Raw genomic sequence first — 24,022 nt, 5'->3', positions numbered from 1 at the left:
AAGGGTTTCAAATTCCTCCCCCTTTCTCGCGAAAAATTATAATTTAAATTTTTGTCTGAAATTGTTGCGATTTTTGATTCTACTGCGATAACAATGTGTGCGTGTCCGAGAGAGAGAGAAATATAGTTCTATTGTAGACAAATGTCAATCTGATAAAATAAAATTTCAAGTCCTTTGTTTGACATCAACTTTATTGATGTTGACAGTTATGAAATAATTTATAACAGTACAATTATCAATTGCATCAAGTTACGATGATAATAAATTAAGTAATTTTTTGCAACATATATCCATAATTTGTACAATTTTAATATATGTATAATGTAAATGACGAGAGAGATACAATAGTACTTTACACTATTATATAAGTTTAGTTTCAAAAATTGAACGACAAGATTTCATTTGTTCAACGTGCTCGAGATATTTTTTACAACATATATATTCACAATTTCACTATTCAGAGAAATATCGATGAGAAAAAGAGAGCAATTATTCTAAATTAAATAATACATAATGTACAATTGTAAATACATACTATAAATATTACAAATGTATGACAATTTAGCGTGACAAAGTTTCTATCTTACATAGAATACACTCTTATTACAATAATAGAACGCAATTGTATTCATTATGGCGCATCAGCATGTATATATTGTACAATTAGAATGCAAATACTCTGTAATTTGTACATAATATGCAATGCAAGTAATACATGGCGGCTGCAATGAGGAAATTTTCTTGGATAAATTTAAAATATTCTCCTTAAAATATGTATGACACACGTGTGCAGATGCACACATATAAGTTTAGTTACCAATGTGTGTACGTATGTGTACATGTAATTTTAATTTTACATGTCGCTAAAAAAAAACGTACGCGCGAAATATGCGCGCAAAGAGAAAATACGATAAAATTTCAGTGTCCGAGTATCGTGAATATGAAACTGTTATATAACTATAGTTTAATATCTTTTTAAATTATTATTCACATATAGTTTTATTTTGCTAGGGGTTATTTGATTTTCAATTTCGACGTACCAATGCACGTATGTTGATGCACTGATTCAATGTACTGGTATTCTATAATAAATGTACAATATAATAATGAAACACATTCAAATCAAATAAAATTAAAATATTTCAAAACGTTGCAGCATATAAGAGGATGAGTTTCTCTTCATAGTCCTCCACCCGATCTCTCAACGCTTATTTGCTTTTTGAGCATTTCTTTTTCGTGTTGCGCTTCCTCCATTTCAGCCATCCGTGCGAAACGCGAGTATGCCACATGACCAGACTTTATAGCCGACATCATCTATATGTAAAAATAACACACATACATGTATGTAGTGGATAATTAATACAAACAGGTGTATTAGTGAAAAGATATTCAACAAGACGATATAATTTTCGATATTTGTACATTATAGTAAAATTGCATGCGATATATATATATATATATATATATATATATATATATATACATATACATATATAAAAGAACATGAAAAGATAAAAAAAAGATTACTAATTACTAATTTATCTCCCAGTTTGGAAGATTGTTATCGGTTTAGCGTCACACATAATTATACGAGCAAGAAAAAGAAACATCGCTTCGAGAAAAGTGTTAGCAAAGAAAAAAGCAAGAAATCTGTGACTGTGACTGTGTGCACAATGCGCAATGTCACAGACCTGAAGATATTCATCCAATTCAACTTGACCATTCATATTGGTGTCGATTTCGCGTAGAATTTCATGAAGTTCTTCACCCGGTACTTCCTTATCTCCAAAGAGCTGTGAGGAGCAGAAAAGAATATATGTCAAGTATATGGTTGACGATTTACCTGCAAATAGTCTTGTAATTCCATTTGACCGTTGTAAGTAAGATCAATTTCATTCAACAAGCTGTGCATCTCGTCCTGGTTCATTCTTATACCTAATACCTGCACATCGGCGATTAATCGATATCGATGACAATTAAAGAGGAGAGAAGCATAATATGAAAAAAGTATCATGGGACACATATTGAAACTCTCGTATGCAAACCTTTAATCCTCGTCTAATATCATTAATAGAGACATATCCTTTTTTGTCCTTGTCTATAATTCCAAAACGTTTAATGTAGAGCTGGATCTCGTCTTTGGTGAGATTGATGGGAATCTTGTCGCGAGAAGCACGATTCACCATTTGACCCATTTCTTGTGCGAGAAATTCACTGGCCTCACGATGTTGCTTCTTCTTTTCCTCTGTCGACCAATGCAATTCTTCGGCCATGATGTCTATGATGGCTGGCAATGCCTCTTGAGCCGCTTGCACATTGAGGAAAGCGAGTCTCAATCGACGCGCGATCATATCGATCGCGGTTCTGGCATATTCTCGTACACCATAACGTATCTGAAAAGTATAAATATATTTCGGACATTCGGCATTGTGAATATGTTAATCTAATTAATTGTAGATCTTGATTTCAAACTCGTGTAAGAAGCGCTTACCTCAGCATCGATATACGGGAATTCCGGATGAATTTTTTTTCCAATAATCGGCCATCGTTTCCCTGTCAAAGAAGCCATTTTAGCTACGGCAAACGCACGATCTCCGTAACTCTTGGATAAATGTTGCGCGACTTCGCATTCTAAACCAAAGTCCTGCACTAATCTAATGTACATTGTAGGACTCCAGCCCTGTGCACCTTCCAGAAGAAAACCATCGGTCTGGCATGATCTTTCAGGTTGTAGATCACAAGCTTTAAACAGGTATCAATGAGACACATACACCCGCGCGCGTGCGCGCACACATACGCGTATGCATATAAAAAATTACTGTCTTTGATTAATCCGCTTCAATGTACCTTTTATGGTTGCGTCAATGGTTTCTTGAGCCATGGCTCGATAAGTCGTCCATTTACCACCTGCTATTGTGACGAGATTCGTAGGACTAACGTGCACGATATGATTTCTGGCAAGCGATTGAGTGTTCGGTTTGTTCGGATCGGAAACAAGGGGTCTGATACCGCTCCAGGCAGAGAGAACGTCCCCGCGGCGTACTTCGACGTCCGGATTTAGATAATTTTTTACTTCCTGCAAGATGAACATGATTTCGTCTTCCGTGGGTCGAGGATTATGCGTTACTTCACACGGTAGATCGGTAGTTCCCGCGATAGTTTGCTTTTGCCACGGCAAAAAAAAGATTACGCGACCGTCGCTCGTCGCTGGATCGAGTAAGCCCATCTGGTCAGGACTAGAGCAAAGAGAATTGTAAAGAGAAAAATTATTGTTTATAGAGACACGAATAAATATATTACGCACGTATATTAATACGCTAGCTCTCTTTTATGTTACCTGTAATATCCTGGTAGCACTATATGAACTCCGGAAGACGGAGCGCAGATAGATTCAACGTTTTGATCGTCCATTTTTCTGATATGATCGGTAAAGGGGCCGGTTGCGTTGATTATCGCCTTAGCCTTTACGTCCCATTCCTCTCCCGTAAGTTCGTCTTTAAGGTGAGCACCGACGAGGACACGTTTGCCATCCTTTTTTTTTCGGGTGGAAATAGTTTTTTAGAAGTCTTTTAGAAAATATTTTCATTTTACAACTACTAAAACATACGTATATACCTTGTCGAGACCCTTGAGCAGATTAACCACTTTAACGTGATTTACAACTGTCGCCCCGTGTCTTGAAGCTGTCAGAGCGATTGCCAAATTCATTCTAGCATCATCTTGCTGACCTGTATTATATGCCAAACGACACATTTAAGAGTAGATAAGATAGATATACTTATACGTTATATCTCATGTAAAAATTGTAAAACGGAGATTGCGTCCGAGGACGAATACCGTCATAATAGACAATAGCTCCCGTCAGTTTGTCGCCTTTTAGCATCGGAAAAAGTTCCAAAGCATTTGATTTACTCAGATAGTACGACGACTTCACTGTTTTGCTACCTGCTACCAAATCGTACATCTTAATGCCGAACCAATAATAAGGAATCTGCCACCATCTGACAAAAATAATAGATGTATATGTATATATATATATATATATATATATATATATATATATATATATATGTGTGTGTGTGTGTGTGTGTGTGTGTGTGTGAAAAGCAAGCATCATTAAAAAAAAACTATGCCCGTAGCGTAGCGCACATAAACTAAACGTACGTATAAACTGGCAGCATAATAGGTAATGGATGCGCCAAATGCGGTGCGCTCTGCAGCATCGACGCACGTTCGTGAAGTGCTTCTTTTACCATTCTATATTGCTCGATGTCTAACTGCATGATGGCTTTTTGCAAATATCGTACACCGCCGTGAATTAACTTTGTGCTTCGGGAAGAAGTTCCAGATGCGAAGTCGTCGGCTTCGACCAGCGCAGTCTTCAAACCTTTTGAGAAAGTATAACGTTGTTGCTTTTTCTTTTTTTTCGAGCGAGCGAAAGGCAGTAAACTTACCTCGCGTGCAAGCATCCAGAGCGCATCCTGCCCCTGTCGCACCACCCCCAATTATTAATACATCGTACTCTTGCGACTTTAAAGTCTTTACTTGACTCTCTCGTGTTGGTAAAGTTCTTCGAGGCGGTCTTGGTTTTCCTTTTTCAGCATGTACCTATAACCATCAATATCTTGAGAAATAAACAAGTATGTAGAATTTAAGTGAAATTCAAATATAAGGGGTATTATTTGTAATATATATAACATACACAATGATAAAGTTAAGAACACACACAGACATGTATTTGCAGCTTTCGAATAATCTTTGATCGCATTACAATTATCCCGCATATGTACTACCTACCGTATTATCCGACAAAAGAAAGTGTGAAGTAAGAGTACCAGCACCTATGGCACTCGCTCCTGCTACAAATAATCTAAGTGATGCCATTGTCTGTCACGTAACTCGTCGATTTTGTCGAAAAAAACTAAAATCAAAAAACATGATACATGTACACATTTTCATATTTAATACAAAATTTACGTTATATATATATATATATACATAAGTGTATGTATGTATACATACATAGTGAAAAGATTACACCTATTACAATATGCAAGAATTTAAAAAAAAGAAAGAAAAAGTGGACAAATAAAAAAATCTGAACAGGTGACAATTTGATAGCAAATGAGTTAAATGTTAAATATTGTTGGAATAAATATATTTCCATATACGTTAAAACGTAAAACAACATTTCTCTTTCTTTAGATTCATATACGTATATCAATTGAGCTATATATTATAATAATAATAATAATAATAATAATAATAATAATAATAATAATAATAATAATAATAATAATATATATATATATATATATATATATATATATATATTAATATAGCAAATTGTATACTTAACATGTGTGACATGTTCTTAAAATTTATTTAATATAATATATAAAACGTTATTCTTAAAATTTATTTAATGTTATAAATATATTTTTATAAAAAAGAAGAAAAAAGCCTAAACTGGGGAGATACATCTTTTATGTGCGCTCGTGAGAACGTTCATTATACGTTCACTATAAATAGTTTAAAGAGTGTGCATTGTGTTGTAAAATTATCGAGACACAAAGTTGAAGTTTTCGTATTATTATAATTATATACACACATATCCCACTCATACAAATTCCTCATTGCATATATGTAGAGTAGCGTACAACAAATACTGGATTTCATTCGACACAACCTTGATAAGAAGCACGTGGGATTACGTAAGTGAGATTCAGTGTTACACCCACGCAGTCATGTAATCGGCTCGTGCAATCTCGAGAAATCTACGTATGTACGTGTCGAGACAGTACGCAACTGACTAGCGGTACACACTATCTCGATTTTTAGTTAATCTAGTCACAATTAAGTGTGAATCGTACTGAAAAAATGCACAAAAAAGTACCGTAGAGACATGCGATTTTCATACGTTATTGTGAAATTTCTCTTAGTTTTTACACATGAAGCATTTATACAAAAAAGGTTGGATAAGAATTATCGATACAGCTGATCGTTACCGACTGCTGTATCTCTCAGTCTAGAGATCGAGAAATTTTACTAAATTTCACAAATATGATATATTATATCATGTTACATTGTACTTTGGAGCTTTATTGTGCGCATATCATGAGAACATAATGTCGGATAATTCGGTGTCACAAGGTTGCAGTTAAAATAGCACTCAAAGATCTAGCATGTATATCCGTGCCAAATGCTTCGAAAATGTCACTCGCATCAACAATAGACACATATTCAATAGCCCATACATTACTTATTACGCATTATTTAATCTTTGTCTTCTTGATTCTGTCTTGATTCACTCGTAATACATAACAACTCGAGACATCGAGTCTGCTTTATTCAACAACTTCCAAACACGCAAAGTGTATCTTTAATTATGCGTTGTGTTTTAATTACATTTGTTTAGCACATTCTTCTTGTGTTTTTCACTCTTTCAATCGATCAAACAATCGAACCAAGTTAATTTTCAAAATTTGAGAATCGATAGAAAAATCCTCGTTCGCCAAGTATCTGATAAATGTCATGCAGGTTTCACATTGCCGCGCCAACGAATGACACGCTTAATAGTATTACCAGGCAGCGAGGCGAGCAAAGAATTGGATCTTTCGAGCCGGTTCTTTGAGTAATAGCAATATATACTTACAGTGAGACGAGGAGACGTCTTCTCCGCCTATACCGAATGTCGTGACATTAAAATTTTAGAAAGTACATGTCTTCCAATATCTTTCTTCTGATAATGGAGCAGTCGGGAAAAAGCGTTTCAAACCAATACAGCCACCAACGACCACCGACGGCGACTGATTAATCAAAGCTTGAATTTCGGCGAAAGCATAAAGACTAGAAATAGGAGACTCGAGACTCAACTCGCGGAGAAGGGATAGGGAGGTAAAGAATTATCACTGCTAGTTGGCGCCATTATTAATAAGTGCACACAGTTGCGCCATCTACCTATATAAACCATATATATCTTCTTACATTCAACTGTGATTGGTCAGTTTTCTTACAGCTTAGACCCGATCTACAATAGGTCATTTAAGCCCTAAGCCTTAAGAAATTGATCAATCATAGTCGAGTAGTCTCTTCATACTTGACTATGGCTGTGTTCCAAAATTCACTGCAAGTACTGAAAATCTATAGTGTACGTCACGTAAACTATAGATTTTCAGTACTGGCAGTGAATTTTGGAACGCAGCCTTCGATTGGTCATTCTCTTAAACTTAGGCCCGGTTCCACAATCCAGTTAATCCGAATTTAAGTAGTGAATAGATCAATCAGGACCCAGTTTAACGTATTAAACTCGGATTAACTCGAGTTGTGAAACCGGGCCTAAATTACCTATTGTAGACCCGGTCTTACGGTTACGGTAAACATTTATTACGTGCAAAGCATAGACCTTATAAGTATGGACTGGCAATACGTATCAGACTGTGTCCGGAGGAGGTTAGAGAGAGAAACATACTTTTTGGTACTTCTCTTTCTACAAGTGCAATGCATACTTTCGGACACTTGTAGAAAGAGAAGTACTAAAAAGTATGTTTCTCTCTCTAACCTCCTCCGGACACTGCTTCTCTACAGAAACTATAGGCAATTGCCAGTCCATATCTGTAAAGGCCTATCCAGACAAACTTGCATAAGTGCATATGCATAACATAAGATCACATGGACCAATGAGCATCGAGTATTAAGTCGCCATATTGACTTATATAACATAATACTCGATGCTCATTGGTCCATGTGGTCTTATGTTATGCATATGCACCTATGCAAGTTTGTCTGGATAGGCCCTAAGGTCTATGGCGCACAACCATAAGCATAAAAAAATTGATTGGTTCATTTTCTTATACTTGGGGACCAATCAATTTCCTTATGCTTCTGGTTATGCGCTTATGCAAAAGTGTGTGCTGCGGCCTTTACGCCTTACAACTTTATGCTACGGCCATGACCTTTAAGGCCCGTCTACAATGGCAGTATCAGTAGGTCGTAGCAGTTGTAAGCGAAATGAACCATATCCATTTCCTACGGATTTCGTGAGTTCTACGACGGTTGCGCATACGCAGTCACGGAAGAATTCTGCGTTTTTAATTCTGATTGCGCGTTCGCCGTAGAACATACATCGTAGCCGTAGGAAATGGATTTAGTTCATTTCGTTTACAACTGCTACGACCTACTGATACTGCCATTGTAGACGGGCCTTTAGGATGCATTCACATCTTGGCAGAAAAGCAGAAGCCAACCAGGGGGTCAATTGTGTATCACATTATTAAGTGAAAATTACAAAACAGAGTAAATTTACTAAATGTTGACTAATGAAATTATTGAAATATTCTAGTACATTTGCTCACTTATAATTTTCACCAAGTTGTGTGATACACAATCGACCCCCAGAACTCGCGCTGGTAATTATAATTTCTACTTTTTGCCTATTTTAATGTATTGCTTACACACTGCTTATTACCAGCGCAAGTTCTAATTGGCTTCTGGTTTTTTGCCAGGTATGAATGCGTCTTAATGTAATAAAAAAACTTTAAGTCCGTTTTACACTATACGTCGGGATTGACCAATCAGGGCTGCGTTCAGAAATCCTATCCGTGGGGTTGAGCAATATTTAACCTATCAATCGAGATAGAGAAATGATTGCTCTTTTTATCTCGATTGATTTGACATTACTTTATCCTGCGGGTAGGATTTCCGAATGTATTCCCAATTAGCCTATTTTAACCGTCAATCTACAATACAACTTTAAGCGATCAATTACAATGTTCTTGGACACGCCGACCATCACGTGACATCTACGAATGTTCACGAAAAACGAAGTTTAGATTCACATCATTGCACAATAAAAAATATATAAATCATGCGTCGAAACAAAATAATACTCTTTGTTATTTAACAGCAAATATCTGTACAAGTTAGGCACTCGCGTACGTCATAAAATATCTGTATAAAGATTCATATACATAAGTCTCTTATACTGTATCATATGGAGCAAAAACTTAATTCTAGAGACATACATTATCATGTAAGACAAACTGTGATATATACATATATATATATCACAGTTTTATATATATATATATATATATATATATATATATATATACCATATACAGCAAAAACTTAATTCTAGAGACATACATTATCATGTAAGACAAACTGTGATATATATATGTGTGTGTGTATGTATATATATATATATATATATATGTATATATATATATATATATATATGTATATGTGTGTGTGTGTGTGTGTGTGTGTAAACATAATACAAATGCAAAGAATGTACGATGAATATGGATGTACAATAAATAGCAAAGATTGTTGTAGAGAGTCGACACACACGGCATTGCTAAAACTTACTATTTACACAAATTGTTATATCAAAATATATGATCATTCTTATCATATGATATTAGTAATTCTAGTGAAAAAAATTTTTTCACATTAGAGATGCAACGTTCAGAGATTGCAATTCAACGAAATCTTGTCAAAAACAAAATTTGGAGTTCTTTACACTTCGTCAGAAGCAAGTGCTTCTTTGCCATCTGGAGAAACCGATTTTTCTTTTCTCTCTTCTTCTTTCATTTGAAGAGCGACCGCCGATTCCAACACTCGTATTCTTCCTTCATGTTTCACAATTACGGCTTTTAATTTTCTTATTTCTTCTCTGCATTCCCTCAATAACTCTTCCTACAGAAATTAAATAACGAATAATTACAAATTTATAAGTTATTTGATCAAGATGCTTAGCCACAGAAAAAATAAAAGGGAACAAATATTCGATATACATACACAAGCTCCTGGCAAAACTTGCACGGTATCCTGTGCAGCATTAGACGCAACCTTGGCTCCTTTACTCAATATATTAGATTTCTTTTGTACTTTAAGTTCATTTTTGGAAGCGGACGGTTGATAACCATCTCTTAAGGATATTAATACAGGTTCTGCATCGGTGCCAGTTTGCCATTCCTCCGCTGAGATTGCAGCTGTATCACCAGGAGTATCAGGATACAAGTCTTCTTGAAAAAGCTCAGACTGGAATATAATTATATTATAAGCATATTACTATTAGTTTGCTTAAAAAATTGATCTTGATACCTTACAAATATTTTCTTTTTCACACGTTCTCTTACCTTTCTCGGCACTGTCATGGATATTACTTGGCAAAAGCCCGAATTATTTAATCGATAGAACCTGGTTATTTCACAGCTATTAACGTCACAGCCCCGTTTTGGCATCATTCCTATACCTCGTTGAGGATCAGGAGTTTGAAAAGTATTGATATAATGAACAAAAGGCGGTTCGGGTGTAATTTCAAAATATCGAATCACAGAATCACCCTTGCCACATAAATACACTAGATTTGTATCAGGGTCATACAGAGGGAACATAACTCCGTTGCTCGTATCTAATTCTACCATAACTATCGGTTCACCCAACATGTCGGGAGCTCGCAAAGAATATTGTCTTTCCGACATTTTACTAAAACCTGTCGTGAAAATCAAGCCACCCCTGAAAATATAATGCAAATAACTTGGTCAAAATGCACGAAAGTTTTATCAATCTGTACTACATAACATAATAGTAGTAACATAATTTCGTTACTTAACATATTAATCTTTTGGTGTGTATGCAGTAAAAATAATTTTGTATATTCACTTTGCGCGCGCATTATAAATTTTGTATGTATATATATATATGTGTGTGTGTGTGTGTGTGTGTGTGTGTGTGTGTATACATATGTGTGTGTGTGTTTGTACGCGCGCGCGCGCGCATATATGTATATATATGTGTATGTATATATACACACGTATGTGTGCATGCACGCACTCACGCATACACACATACAATACATATACATATTATATAATATATATATATATATATATATATATATATATATATATACATACATACATACATACATACATACACACACACACACACACACACACACACACACACACACACACACACATATATATATAACACATACATATATATATAATGCCAGTCTGTTGTTTCTTGTCACTCTAGCATACGATCGAGCGACAAGCAACAATGGAATGGATCAAGCAGTGTACAATCCATGCATATTTATTCATAATTATTCATCGTTACTAATATCTGATTATCACATTCTCTTATACATGAAAATTAATCATCAAAATTTTACAACATCCACCTTATTAACACACACATAAAGAAAACATCTTTCAACATGTTGCAGTATAGAAATATATAGAAATTATAATTACAATGCAAATAATTATGTGCAGTGCTATCGCTCAAATAAACTTTCCCTTGGATATAATATTTCGTATACTTTCCTTTCACAGGTATAAATGTGATAATTATGATATTTTATAAAGATATCTCTATCAAAATTATTATTCAATATAACTTACGTATTTACTTTCGCATTCTAACATTTACAATTTGATTAAAAAGTTGATGTACAATACTTACTGTAACATTTATGGAGAATTATAGAGCGCGCATCTTGACACTCGTATTTATTAAGTTGGCAGCTTCGTCATGTTGAAAATTCACTCTGGGAGTTTTCCATTAAAAATTATACAATCTTGCACTACACAAACCGGAAATATAGGATGATAAAGAAGTAAATATACCTTTTACGTGCGTGTGTTTAAATATATTTCTCTTATAACATATTCTCGCGAAAAGAGATGCGAAAAATAAATACCACCATGTACGCGCGAAAATATTTAATCAAAAAAAAGGAAAGAAAATAGAAAAAAAGATGAGAAATGGAAAATGTAGAGTAAAATGATATTCTAAAAAATATTGCGGCTGTATTTAAAAAATCATCTGGCAATTTCTTAATATAATTTTTTTACATTGTATCATTACAAATGTATTTGTGTAAAAAGGTGGATGTATACCATTTGATGATTATGTTTTATATTCTCTTTTTATAGTTGTTACCTTATATAAATAATTTATATGTACTGCCATAATAAAAATAAAAAAGTTGTGTAACAATATTTACATTTTTTTAACTCATTATATTTACAATATTCTCTATATATTTACAACATCCACACTCATGCAAAATTCACTCGTTAGTGCATTCTTTCTTTCAAATGTTATTTTAATATGATGCAACAATGTAAATTACATCGTGTAAGTATATTAATGAAATTATGAAAAAGTATTTTCTATGTTAGGTGTACATAAATTTTAAATAAAGCATTTCTCTCTTGATAAAATTTAGTACATTAAGCATCTCATATATTTCTATATTCCAAAATGAAATAACAATATTTATAAGATAGAAGAATTAGATAATATATATTCTTTGTAGAATAAGATTGATGCGTACAAAATTTATTTATATATATTTATATATATTTAGCTTTAAAATGAAACAAAGTAAAATTAAGTACTTCTTTCCAAGTAAAGCCCTATTTTCTCCAACTTGTGAAGATTGATACTTGACAAAGTATTTGAAAGATTATATACATACATACATATGCATACATACACATACACACACTTTTCAAAACATCTATGCTTCATCTTTTTTTTTTAATTGGCGCATCAATCTTATAATATACACAAATACATAGGAATAAAATATTTAATAAAAGAAAAGAGAAAACGATAGAATAAAATGTTAACGAATTATATGTAAGAATTGCATACCTCAGAAAGATGGCACGAGTCGCTTTGCTTCCTTCGTGTGCTATTGCTTCTTCTAATATTTCACCTGATCTTGGATCCAAGATTCTAATTTTTTTATCTTTACATGTAGTGACTAATCGAGAGCCATCCCAGTTCCAACATGCGGAATAAACCACATCTGGATGGTAATCAATGCGTACTAAGGCTTCTCCTGTACCAACATTCCAAATAATAACAAGATTGTCCGAACCAGCTGTCAGCAATACATTTAATGCAGATGGATGCCATAGCACTAAACCGACTCTGCGTTGATGTAGTTGCAAATCTACTATAGATTCGGTCAATGTTCTAGAAATACCTCCATCGGGTATTTGCCATACTTTGACAACGCAGTCTTCGGAACCAGATGCTATTACATTATCGTTGTGTGGACACCATGCAATATCTAACACGGGTCCTTTGTGTCCACCTACTAAAGGATAATCTGCTGGTATTCTTCCTACCTATAATATTCGATATATTATAAATCGTTATTTGTAAAATATATTTCCACATTACGCTACATCTAAAGAATCTATTATCTGATGAAAAAACGAGTTATACATATATATATACACAGACACACATACACATGCGCGCGCGCGCGCGCGCGCGCACACACACACGTGTGTATGTATGTGTGTAATAAATACTAACAAAAATATATACTTTTCAATACATAGCAACATACGTAAGAGATTAAATCAATTAAAATCAATCGACCAAAACAACTGATGTATAAAAAGCAAGAATGTAAAGAAATATTTATGGGCAGGGGCTTACCTTATTGTGCGGTAAGACAATAAAAGCACCGCCACCAGCCGATTCTACAATAATGGCGAGAAATTTAGGATTCACGGCACAAAATGTCGAGTCCCACGATGATTTGGACACTCTAATATTGTCGTAACACTGCTCACGTTTCAGAGAAGTTCCGTACACGTGGCGGAACTTGCTGGTACGCACCACACGGAAAGACATGTCTGCACACCTATTGTCAATTAAAATTGAACTTTTCAAGAGAGACGCTTGGAGTTTAAAGAAAATTATTTAAACATCAAATAACCTCTAGATCTCTATGTGCGAAAAGTACGCGGTATCTCGATACGATGCTTTCGCGCGAGCGCGCGCGCTCGCGCTCGCGCGAACGCGTTTGTAAGGTTATTTTAATAAATTAGTGTCGTGTGCCCATGTCGCGCTATGGCACCGCCGGCGTTGCGGAATGAAACATATCCCAATTTTATAAATAGATTTCCCACTCTTCAGCTTTTCGTCATTAAACGGATACGACCGATATGTAAGAAATGTATGTATGTATTTCGGTCGCTTTTTCTCAATCGATATATTTACCAATGCAGGAGGGTGTGCGTGTGAATGTGTGCGCGCGCGCATATACATATGTATACACGTCCATACACTTCAACGATACTGTGTCACCAACTCACTGCAGTGATGTGCCTTTTCGATTATCGTGACGATGTGAATCAAGAGTGAATCGTTTCCTGCGCTCCTTACATGGTGCATCGAAAAATGATTTCGATTCACCGAAATAGACGGGGTCGCGCGAGCGCGAGCGCGGTCGCGGCCGCGCCCGTGCTTGTGCCAGAGCCGCGAGATCGTGATTCAGAACGATTCAAAATAATACAAGATATATTCAGACATATTCACGTCATACCATCAGAATATCAAACACATTACATTTTATATATTTGTATAAAATGGAAAATTGAAATTTTATAAATTAAAAGAGATCTGTGTGTCGGAGAAGAGATTTCGACGCGCACACATACAAATGTGATGCAAGCTGGCAGTTTACGATAACGACATCCGCAATTATTGCTCGAATCGTTTGTTATCGCGGTTAGGGTGTTATCTTACGTTATAGATTACGCGTGCAACGCAATTTTAATAAGCCACTAATCAATTATTGACGACAGCTCGTAAAATCGAGAACAGTAGAACAGTTGAAGATAATTTGTATTCCCGCCACTGTCTGTTACATCGTAGATGGAATGTAATTCGATAGACGACCACATAGCAGCGCTAGAAACATGAAGAGGCTCTATCATTAAGAATACCTTATTCGGAAATGTACACCCTATTAATTCAAATAGCCTTCGATCACTCTCAAAGTGCAAGATCTACCGTTTTTCATTTTTCTTTGTCATTTTTTTCTTTTTTTTTTTTCGTAGATTTGCTGATCGCTAGCACCTTCATTCTCATGAATTTGTTTCATTCGCCGCCTTTTTTTTATTAATTGTAGATTATATAGATTTTTTTATTAATTGTAGAATTTATCACGAAATAAATCGACAATTTTATCGGATACATGTCATAAGTGCGTTGCGTATTTCTTTAAACTATAAGCTTATAAAACGAAACTTACGGACTAATCTTTCTCGTTGACAAGAGATGCACGCTTTTGGAAGAGGAGTCTTGTCCTCGCTACTAACCTCTTCAGTTGCTAACAATGACGGGTGTGCACGTCGCGAATGTGAGCGCCTTTCCAATTTTGTAAAGACCTATCCAGTAAACGTGTACAACCGTACAATGTATATATGCATACATATGTTTAGAAAATCAACCAATCACACATCTAATATAAAGAAGGCAACGATATGGCATTCTTTATATTAGACACATGATTGGTTGCTTTCTCCATGTATATATATTATACGATTATGCAAATTTATTTGGATAGAACTTTACAGACAATTTATATTACGTTATATATTCGTTGTATATATGCATGCATATATGCATGTGAGTGTGTGATGTATGTACATACATACATATATAGATGTATATGAGAAATGTTTTCTCTTTCTTTTGTTTTCTGAAAGAGAGAGGGAGAGGAAGAGAGAGTAAAGGCGCCTTTTCATGCTGTCGTTCAATGTTCATTTTCAGCCTCAAAAAACATTTCGTGATTAAATAGTAAAGCCGGAAACAAAACGTTTTAAACATTTTGCATGCGATACTAATATGATAGTTATAATACTATAATACGATATATGATATAGTTATTTTGTACATTGGCTACGTTCAGCGGGAAAAGCTGCTTTGCAACTGTTGTAAAATTCGTGAATCTGATTGGTGTATACTCTTAATTTTGGCTGAATCTAAGAGTATACACCAATCAGATTCACGAATTTTACAACAGTTGCAAAGCAGCTTTTTCTGCTGAACGCAGCCATTGGTCGCATTCAACAGTTGGACAACATTTCTAGATTTTCCGATGCAACTCGACGCTGATTGGTCGGACTTGAAAGTAGAAATCAATCATATTCGATTGCTACTTAGCGGTCGAGTCCGCTAAATGCGGCCATTGTGTGTTACACATTGTGTACACTGTACTTTATGACTGGAATATTTTTTTATCTCAATTTAATTTGAGCTTTGCTCAATATTGATAATTAATATAACATTGATGGTTATATTAAAACCATTGAAAATTAATGCATTTGTTTGTTTTTTACTACATATTCCTATATAAAAACTGAATTTTATCACATGATAATTCTTATATAATAATTGATAATTTATGTAGCTTATTCTAATAAGTAGGATTATTGTTTGCCATTACAAAGCATGGAATAAGATTTGTATTAAAACAATTATATATTTCATGAAAGTAATATATTAAAATAAAATAAAAAATAGGTATACTAGTTTCACCATTTTTATATTTATTTAAATCTATCATCCTCTATTTAGATATGTTTAAACTAATTACCTTTAGAATATATATATATATATATATATATATATATATATATATATATATACATGATTATATAAAGATATGTTTGAATACTAATATATATTATGGTGAATTTGCGATGTAAATCCATAATTTATTTGGTAGACATTCTTTTAATTTTTATTTTTTCTTAAAATTTCATTAAGATTTATAACAATCTATATTTTAAAATTTATCAGACTCTTCCAAGTTAAGAGATTAAATGCATAATTTGTGTAATATAATATATAATAAATAAAAAGAAAAGTAAAGAGGACATATAATCCTATTATTACAAAAGTAGTCGCAATGCAGAAAAGTATGCAGCTTAAAATACTCACACCAATGGCCAATACTGTCACTGAAAATGTAACATACTTATAGGAATACACTAACTATATAATCTTGTCACAAGAAATGAAAATATTATTTCTCACCTTGAATTATCACAAAACCAATAAATGCAAATATTGCACAGATAATAGCAAATACAATAAACAGAAGAATAGGTGTTAATAACGATGCTATAGTAACAAAGGTGATTATTTGCAGAAATGGGTTATGGATAAACTGTTCCTTAAATTTGAGAACGTACATACAAACACTAGGATGATACAAAAAGGCTTGCCATTTTCCAGCACATTCTTTATCTGAAAATAAATATTCTCAATTCTCACTTTTCTTCCAATTTTTTTAAATTCCAACATGTATGTAAAAAGTAAATGTGCAATACAGCAATATATATTTAATATCAGTATATAATCTAGTAGACATAGAATATACTTACAATAGATAATTATAGAATTATATATCGTATTGTCTGCATTCTTTGCCTGAAATAAAATGACTCTTCCTTATCCATCTCAAATTAACGATAGTAAAATGAAGAGCAAGATAATATAGGCAGCATTCAAAATCAATTGATTTAATGTACAGATACTGAATATTGGTAAAAGAGCAAAATGATTATTTTTTAAAGACAATAGAGTTTGATTACATAAAAGTTGGATTTTATTTTACCTCTGCCATTGTGGTAAGTAAGAATCTCTTCCGAATGTTTAAAATATTTTCTTATTTCTTAAAATCCAATTATTTTATTAAATATATCATGCATATACATATTATATGACTTTCACGATACGAAGGCGGTGATAAAAAATGACCGTCTATATTTAACCTTTGTACATGATATAGAAAATGTAAATTGTGGGAAAATGTATAAATTATTTATTTACAAGTTTAATATATAGACAAATGGAGAATCTTCGCAAGAAGCTTCCTTGATTCATTTTTTTTACATGTATCGAATTTGGTTAACCGCACTAAAGCCATAATCACACGGATTGCGGGTTCGGTTGCGATTGAAATTGACTAATCAGAACAAAACAATTTGTCGACCGGCTACTCTGATTGGTCAATTTCAACCTCAACCAAGCCTGCAACCCGGTGATTTCGGCTAAGTCCCGATCTACAATAGGTAATTTAAGTCCTAAGCCTTAAAAAATTGACCAATCACAGTCGAGTATTCTCTTAATACTTGACTGTGATTGGTCAATTTCTTGAGTTTTACACCTTACAATCTTATGCTACGGCCATTGTAGAATGGCCTTAAGGGCCTATCCAGACAAACTTGCATAGGTGCATATGCATAACATAAGACCATATGGACCAATGAGCATCGAGCATTAAATCGCTATATTGACTTACATAACATAATACTCGATGCTCATTGGTCCATATGGTCTTATGTTATGCATATGCACCTATGCAAGTTTGGGCCTATCCAGACAAACTTGCATAGGTGCATATGCATAACATAAGACCACATGGACCAATGAGCATCGAGTATTATGTTATATAAGTCAATATGGCGACTTAATACTCGATGCTCATTGGTCCATATGATCTTATGTTATGCATATGCACTTATGCAACTTTGTCTGGATAGGCCCTTTGTCTGGATAGGCTCTAAAGGCCGCAGCACACACTTTTGCATAAGCGCATAACCAGAAGGATAAGGAAATTGATTGGTCCCCAAGTATATGCATAAGAAAATGAACCAATCTATTTTTTTATGCTTATGGTTATGCGCTTATGCAAAAGTGTGTGCTGCAGCCTTAAGGGCCTATCCAGACAAACTTGCATAGGTGCATATGCATAACATAAGACCACATGGACCAATGAGCATCGAGTATTATGTTATATAAGTCAATATGACGACTTAATACTCGATGCTCATTGGTCCATATGATCTTATGTTATGCATATGCTTAACTTATGCAAGTTTGTCTGGATAGGCCTTTAGTCTTACGCTTTAAGGCTAATATTACATTTGTCGTACGACAAATTTTTTAAGCACACTGATTGGCTGTAGAATAGAAAATTTTTAAAGATTCAAAAAATTATTATCCCGCAATCAATCAATGTGCTTAAAAAATTTGTCGTATGACAAATGTAATATTAGCCTAAAGTCCGTTCTACAATGAGTCGTAAGTCGTAAGTCGTAGGCAAATTGACCAATCATGGTTGATTATTTCAAAAATATCAATTTGCCTACAATTTAAGTCTCCTTAAAATCTCATTGTAGACGACGCATTAAGATGCGGCCTCATTGACGCTAAAAAGTAGCGTCAACCATTGGTTGAACAAAGAGGTAAGTATACTTACCTCTTTGTTCAACCAATGGTTGACGCTACTTTTTAGCGTCAATGAGGCCGCACCTTTATAATTTAGCGACAAAAGTCGTCACGTGATCATTTTTGTCACTCAAATGATCAGTTTCAGCGGCACGTGAAAATGCACCTTTATTCCTTATGTTATTTCCAAGCTCACTTGGCTGTTATTTCGACGAAAAGCTTAATAATAAGCTTGTGAGTTTGGAACTTATAATATAGTTTGCTTGATATAATATCATAAATAGTATTAGAAAAACCCAGTTGTGGTCGAATGGAGAAAGCGGTCGCCTGTTAATCGGTAGATTCTAGTTCAATGCTGGCTAGTATCACAATCTACAAGTTAAGATGAAGGTTACACATTTTGACATTTTCATTATTCCTATCCGTGATTAAGATAAAACTACTAATACAAAGAAGAGCACAGAAATTCTTATTGTAATAGAATTGTAAAAAAAGCACGACATGTCCATAGGATATTCGTTAATGAATATTTAATCCAACTTAAATAGTCATTGCGAGACACTTTGAAAAATCCATTTGAAAAGTTTTTAAATTAAAGTTTCATCTAAGATAATAAGATAATGTCTTTAATAATGTGTAGAATAAATTGCGATGATTGGCCGCACGCTAATCGATTACTAAATATGCGCATAAAACTTGTGATGTGTTTTGACGAAATCGTCAATAAAAGTCGATATTTTAACAAGTTGATAACAAATTAAGATAATCGCGTTGATGAGAGCTTAGCGAATCCGCAAATAATGCAATTACAAATTTCGCTGGGTATCCCATCGGATGACAGGATTGGATCGTCGTGGCCGAGGTAATAAAAAGAGACAGATACTTGTCGGTGCATTATATATATGTATATCAATTTGAGGTTTAATTAAACATTCGAAACATTTTCTAAAGTTACTAACAAGTCGCTTAATATTCAAATCGTCCGAGTTTTATAACATTATCTTTTTTAATAAATCTCTATTACGTATAATGTGCAACATGTACAAAATTACAATACGATAATGTATACAATATCAATTCAGCAGAAATGTTAACATCTGTCAATTATTAAACTCAAGTAGGAGTCGAACATTGAGATATTTACAATTATTATCAATTATTTATAATTATTCTCAAAATATAAGATCTGCTATTTTATTTCATTTAGGAAAGAAAAACGGAAATGGTTCCTGTCATTGCTGTGTGGCACGTGTTTGATATATGCCACGCGTACATCTATCCCTTTATTGATGCCAATTATCAGCAAGAAAAAGCATTGGTCGAAGCCTGAATCTGGCATTATACTATCCAGTTTTTTCTGGGGATATACATTGACTCAAGTGATTAGTGGTTATATTAGTGATAGAATCGGTGGGCAGAAAGTATTATGGATATCCGCTCTCGGTTGGTCGGTAACGACCTTCTTTATGCCAGAAATCATAGACTCTTTTTCCAACGATCAAACTTCTGTTTTACTCGTTGCAGTAGTGAGAATGATAAACGGGGCATTTCAAGGTAGTTTTTCTACATTATGTTGGTGCACTAAAGGCAATTGAAGATAATAATACTTATCACTTGCAGGAATGCATTTTCCTAGCATGATTAGCTTGATTAGTCAACGCTTGCACGAGGCTGAACGCGCCTCTTTTTTTAGTTTGTTAACATCAGGATCTGCTCTGGGTACATTACTAACTGGATCATTAGGCTCCTATCTTTTAGAGAATTATAACTGGATGACTGTCTTTCGAATCTTAGGTATAATATATTTTATATATAATTAGAAACAGAATGTTAAAGAAAGAATAAATCTAGTTTTTACTGTAAATATGTTGAATTTTGAGAAAAGTTGGAAGAAGTATTTATTAAATGTGATAATGTGATCCCAACTTAAAAAATCAATCAAATAAAAATCAATCTCATTTTAAAAATTAATCAATTTTAAAAAAGATTTACAGGAGAATTAATATTTTAATAATAGTAATAACTTATGCCACATGTGTAATGAATTTTCTTTTATATGAATCTTTATGCTTGAATTTATATGAATCCTTATGCTTGCAATGTGACTAAATTTAATTCTGTTTTATTCAAATTTGACAAATTATGTTTCATCTTCGAATGTGTTTCGACGAATTTTGAGTTGATCTTTTTTTACTAAAAATATCAAAAGAATTTATTATTTACTCAAGTTCTCTGATTTTGATTAAGTTACATTATTTACAATTATTTTTATAATGCCCAAATATTTATAGTTAACCCATAAAATAATAAAACCTATGACTATTAAAGTAAGATACATATTTTTAAAAAAGGAAAATTAAAACTATTTCTTGTATCCTTTAAATATTTCTTACTTTTGCTCGTAGTTATTAGTCTTTTCTTTTCTTTTTCTTTTTTTTTTTAAATGAGAATATCAAATTAATCAAAGAATTCACAGATGAAAGAGGATATATGTTACAATTTAGTAGAGAATTGATTATTGTAATTTTTTTTTAATTTTATTAATTTTAAAATTTATTGAAAATTAGATACATTTATAATGTTTATTAATTTATTGATATAGGAGGCATGAGTTTGGCGTGGACAACTTTATTAAGCTATCACATCCTGCCATTTAAGGAAAGAACAATTTCTACCAAGTCAAGTACTAACTACACTTTGCCTTGGTTCAAGCTTTTATCAAAGCCTCCTTTCTGGTAATCATGATGCAAGAAAGTAGAATGTATATATATTTCTTTTTTTAAATTTGAGGACAAAAAAATAGAATTTTCTTCACTGTTTATTTGCCCTAATGAGAGGAAGACAAAGAAAGAAAGAGAGAGAGAAAGAGAGCAGGCATTATTATTTCTAAAGAGTTATGATTATATTCTAATGATGTAAATTTGCATATTGCAAATTATATGTGTATGACTTAGTTTAATTGCTCAAGTGCTTGATTTGTTTTTAAGAAATTTGTTGCTTGTCCAATTCCGAATTTTTCAATTGTGAAAATTGCAAAAGACTGTGATTATAAATTTTTGTAAGTACAGCACAACAATCTCAAACTAATTTTCTTATCTGCTTTGTAACCACTAATTATAACTTTCAGGTCCTGTGTTATTGGACATGCTTGTCAAAACAACTGTTTTTTTGTATTACTCTCATGGATGCCTACGTATTTTCATGACATATTTCCTGAAGTTAAGGTAATTCTGTTATTTAATTTTCATTGAGTATTATTTCTCATAGTTTTCTTCCACATAGTATGAACAAAAATGTGTGTTTATAACAAAAATTTAAAATTATTTAATTGAAGTTTTTATAGAAGTTTTTATATTTTTTCATAGACATCACAAAGCATCATATATAATATTTTGTAAAAAGATCCACAAAAATAGAATTGAAAGTAGTCAAATATTTAGTTAAAAACTATATACCCTTTTTATTACTATCATGTTAAATAATTTAATAGATTTGGGTTGTGAATGTCATACCATGGTTATCGATGCTACCTTGTACATTTTTGGGAAAAATTATATCGGAAAGGATAATTAAAGCTGGTTATTCTGTGACTTTGACGCGCAAAACAATTCAAACAATCTGTTTCGTCACTGAAATTGGGAGTCTCTTGTTTTTGAGTAAGTTAACATTTAATAATTAAAAACTAAAAGAAAAATTTAAGACAGAATTCTAGTTTTAGATCGTGTAGTTTAGAAAACATTTTAACAAAAGAAATGTACATATGTATAAAATACATATCAAAATGTAGTAAGAAATATGTTAAATATGTAAAATTATAAATAAAATTCTTGAATTCGAAAATTGTAAATAATCTAAAGCAGCTTAGATGTTGATCACAGATGTTGATATTTATATACATATATATATTGTAATTTTTATGGTTGAATTCTCTTAATCCCGAGAAGTAGAATTGGGTAAACTCTTTGTACTTTCCATTCGATTTTCTACATGTTATAGAGTAGTAAGGGGAAAAATTGCATAATGGAAATAATGCACAGTTTTAACAATATGATTCAAAATTAACAAAATTATAACAGTCTAGAGAATAAAATCCAGTTTACAAAAACTTGAAAATAAATAGTCTAATTAAGAAAAGAATAAAACAGTATAAATAATTTATATATATATATGCATACATATGTGTGTGTGTGTGTGTGTGCGCGCGCGCGCGTGTGCGTGCGTGCGTGTGTATATATAATTTGTTGTTTTGTATAAATAATAGTTTTGTATAAATAATTTGTTGTCTTATATATAATTTTTTATAATTTCTATTCTAATGTTTTTTTATTCATGAATGATAATTTGAGAATTGAATTTCAAGCTTTACCAATAATTGTTAAGGTGGAAACAAAATCACACAAATTGGTTCATTTCTTTGTCTTTCTCTTTGCAGCAAAAGTAAAAAGCTTTCAAAGTGCAGTATTGTGTCTTGCATTGATTATTGGTGGTTCAGGCTTCCATAATAATGCTATTGCTGTAAATCCTTCAGATCTTGCTCCAAAACATTCCGGCAGTGTATTTGGCCTTATGAATACTGTTGGTGCGATACCTGGTATGTTTAATCAATATAACCAATTACATTAATAAATTTTGTAATTTGTTGTTTTTCAGGCTTTCTCGGTGTATATTTTTCTGGATATATCTTACATGTAACACACAGCTGGGCTGTCGTCTTCTCATTTATCGCTGTTATCAATGCTTTAGGATGTGTAATATATATATTATTCGGCTCGGGTCAAGCCATTATATAAATTATATCCTGTATGGCCAACGTGTTTCACTTTAAATTAAATTTTTATTTACATCCTTTTACATATAAAGAAGGAAAAGAGAAAAAAATTAATAACGCCGATTATAAATATTGTAAAATGAAAAATGTGTATTTATAATTGGCAATTCTATATTTTTC

At 33.0% G+C, this 24,022-nt stretch overlaps 4 protein-coding genes across 12 annotated transcripts; 1 reads left to right on the top strand and 3 right to left on the bottom strand.

Annotated features, from left to right (window-relative positions):
- Positions 1-170: 170 nt before the first annotated feature.
- LOC105252156 (glycerol-3-phosphate dehydrogenase, mitochondrial) lies at positions 171-6,897 on the bottom strand. 2 transcript variants are annotated; one of them, XM_011259446.3, is made up of 12 exons: positions 6,656-6,897; positions 4,798-4,921; positions 4,455-4,608; positions 4,165-4,387; positions 3,838-4,001; positions 3,616-3,728; positions 3,338-3,531; positions 2,848-3,236; positions 2,492-2,742; positions 2,046-2,393; positions 1,844-1,942; positions 171-1,314 (listed from the first exon to the last, which is right to left on the bottom strand). In XM_011259446.3, the coding sequence occupies exons 2-12, from the start codon at positions 4,882-4,884 to the stop codon at positions 1,180-1,182; spliced, it is 2,157 nt and encodes a 718-aa protein (XP_011257748.1). In that variant the 5' UTR covers positions 4,885-4,921; positions 6,656-6,897; the 3' UTR covers positions 171-1,179. The 2 variants fall into 2 exon arrangements, with proteins under 2 accessions (XP_011257748.1, XP_019883339.1); XM_020027780.2 differs by lacking the exon at positions 1,844-1,942 and adding an exon at positions 1,692-1,793 and having other exon boundaries at positions 6,656-6,893.
- Positions 6,898-9,237: 2,340 nt separating this feature from the next.
- On the bottom strand, positions 9,238-15,341 carry LOC105252128 (coronin-6). Of its 5 annotated transcripts, none has more exons than XM_011259411.3 (6): positions 15,153-15,341; positions 13,483-13,690; positions 12,682-13,163; positions 10,146-10,524; positions 9,805-10,047; positions 9,238-9,702 (listed from the first exon to the last, which is right to left on the bottom strand). In XM_011259411.3, the coding sequence occupies exons 2-6, from the start codon at positions 13,678-13,680 to the stop codon at positions 9,523-9,525; spliced, it is 1,482 nt and encodes a 493-aa protein (XP_011257713.1). In that variant the 5' UTR covers positions 13,681-13,690; positions 15,153-15,341; the 3' UTR covers positions 9,238-9,522. The 5 variants fall into 5 exon arrangements, with proteins under 5 accessions (XP_011257713.1, XP_011257686.1, XP_011257694.1 ...); XM_011259384.3 differs by having other exon boundaries at positions 15,086-15,340; XM_011259392.2 differs by lacking the exon at positions 15,153-15,341 and adding an exon at positions 14,050-14,400.
- Positions 15,342-16,602: 1,261 nt separating this feature from the next.
- On the bottom strand, positions 16,603-17,808 carry LOC105252272. Its single transcript, XM_011259581.3, has 4 exons — positions 17,459-17,808; positions 17,226-17,271; positions 16,876-17,088; positions 16,603-16,799 (listed from the first exon to the last, which is right to left on the bottom strand). Exons 1-4 carry the CDS (start codon positions 17,465-17,467, stop codon positions 16,618-16,620), a joined length of 450 nt encoding a protein of 149 aa, XP_011257883.2. The 5' UTR covers positions 17,468-17,808; the 3' UTR covers positions 16,603-16,617.
- A 1,451-nt stretch (positions 17,809-19,259) lies between these two features.
- Positions 19,260-23,931, top strand: LOC105252119 (solute carrier family 17 member 9). Of its 4 annotated transcripts, XM_011259365.3 has the most exons (9): positions 19,260-19,464; positions 19,715-19,936; positions 20,282-20,628; positions 20,695-20,868; positions 21,677-21,809; positions 22,202-22,298; positions 22,565-22,730; positions 23,507-23,665; positions 23,725-23,931. In XM_011259365.3, exons 2-9 carry the CDS (start codon positions 19,875-19,877, stop codon positions 23,862-23,864), a joined length of 1,278 nt encoding a protein of 425 aa, XP_011257667.1. In that variant the 5' UTR covers positions 19,260-19,464; positions 19,715-19,874; the 3' UTR covers positions 23,865-23,931. The 4 variants fall into 4 exon arrangements, with proteins under 4 accessions (XP_011257667.1, XP_025267905.1, XP_019883372.1 ...); XM_025412120.1 differs by lacking the exon at positions 19,715-19,936; XM_025412126.1 differs by lacking the exons at positions 19,260-19,464; positions 19,715-19,936 and adding an exon at positions 20,004-20,191.
- The last annotated feature ends 91 nt before the right edge of the window (positions 23,932-24,022 follow it).

This window comes from Camponotus floridanus, unplaced genomic scaffold (genome assembly GCF_003227725.1).
Source record: "Camponotus floridanus strain SB8 unplaced genomic scaffold, Cflo_v7.5 scaffold107, whole genome shotgun sequence".
Classification (NCBI taxonomy): domain Eukaryota; kingdom Metazoa; phylum Arthropoda; class Insecta; order Hymenoptera; family Formicidae; genus Camponotus; species Camponotus floridanus.
The sequence above is the reverse complement of the archived record's forward strand: the minus strand, read 5'-3'. Positions and strand labels throughout refer to the sequence as shown.

Bases quoted from the DNA above. Each gene is read 5' to 3' on its own strand.
- LOC105252272 (XM_011259581.3), bottom strand. The intron at 17,089-17,225 runs GTAAGTATATTC...ATTTATTTTCAG, and splicing joins TAATTCTATAATTATCTATT to ATAAAGAATGTGCTGGAAAA. The intron at 16,800-16,875 runs GTGAGAAATAAT...TTACATTTTCAG, and splicing joins TGGTTTTGTGATAATTCAAG to TGACAGTATTGGCCATTGGT.
- LOC105252128 (XM_011259411.3), bottom strand. From the start codon at position 13,680: ATGTCTTTCCGTGTGGTGCGTACCAGCAAGTTCCGCCACGTGTACGGA. The intron at 10,048-10,145 runs GTAAGAGAACGT...ATTATATTCCAG, and splicing joins CCATGACAGTGCCGAGAAAG to TCTGAGCTTTTTCAAGAAGA. The intron at 9,703-9,804 runs GTATGTATATCG...TAATTTCTGTAG, and splicing joins AAGTTTTGCCAGGAGCTTGT to GAAGAGTTATTGAGGGAATG.
- LOC105252156 (XM_020027780.2), bottom strand. From the start codon at position 4,884: ATGGCATCACTTAGATTATTTGTAGCAGGAGCGAGTGCCATAGGTGCT. The intron at 4,002-4,164 runs GTACGTTTAGTT...TATTTTTGTCAG, and splicing joins ATTATGCTGCCAGTTTATAC to ATGGTGGCAGATTCCTTATT. The intron at 1,794-2,045 runs GTTTGCATACGA...TGCTCCTCACAG, and splicing joins ATATTAGACGAGGATTAAAG to CTCTTTGGAGATAAGGAAGT.
- LOC105252119 (XM_011259365.3), top strand. From the start codon at position 19,875: ATGCAATTACAAATTTCGCTGGGTATCCCATCGGATGACAGGATTGGA. The intron at 19,937-20,281 runs GTAATAAAAAGA...TATTTCATTTAG, and splicing joins ATTGGATCGTCGTGGCCGAG to GAAAGAAAAACGGAAATGGT. The intron at 21,810-22,201 runs GTAATCATGATG...TATAACTTTCAG, and splicing joins TTATCAAAGCCTCCTTTCTG to GTCCTGTGTTATTGGACATG.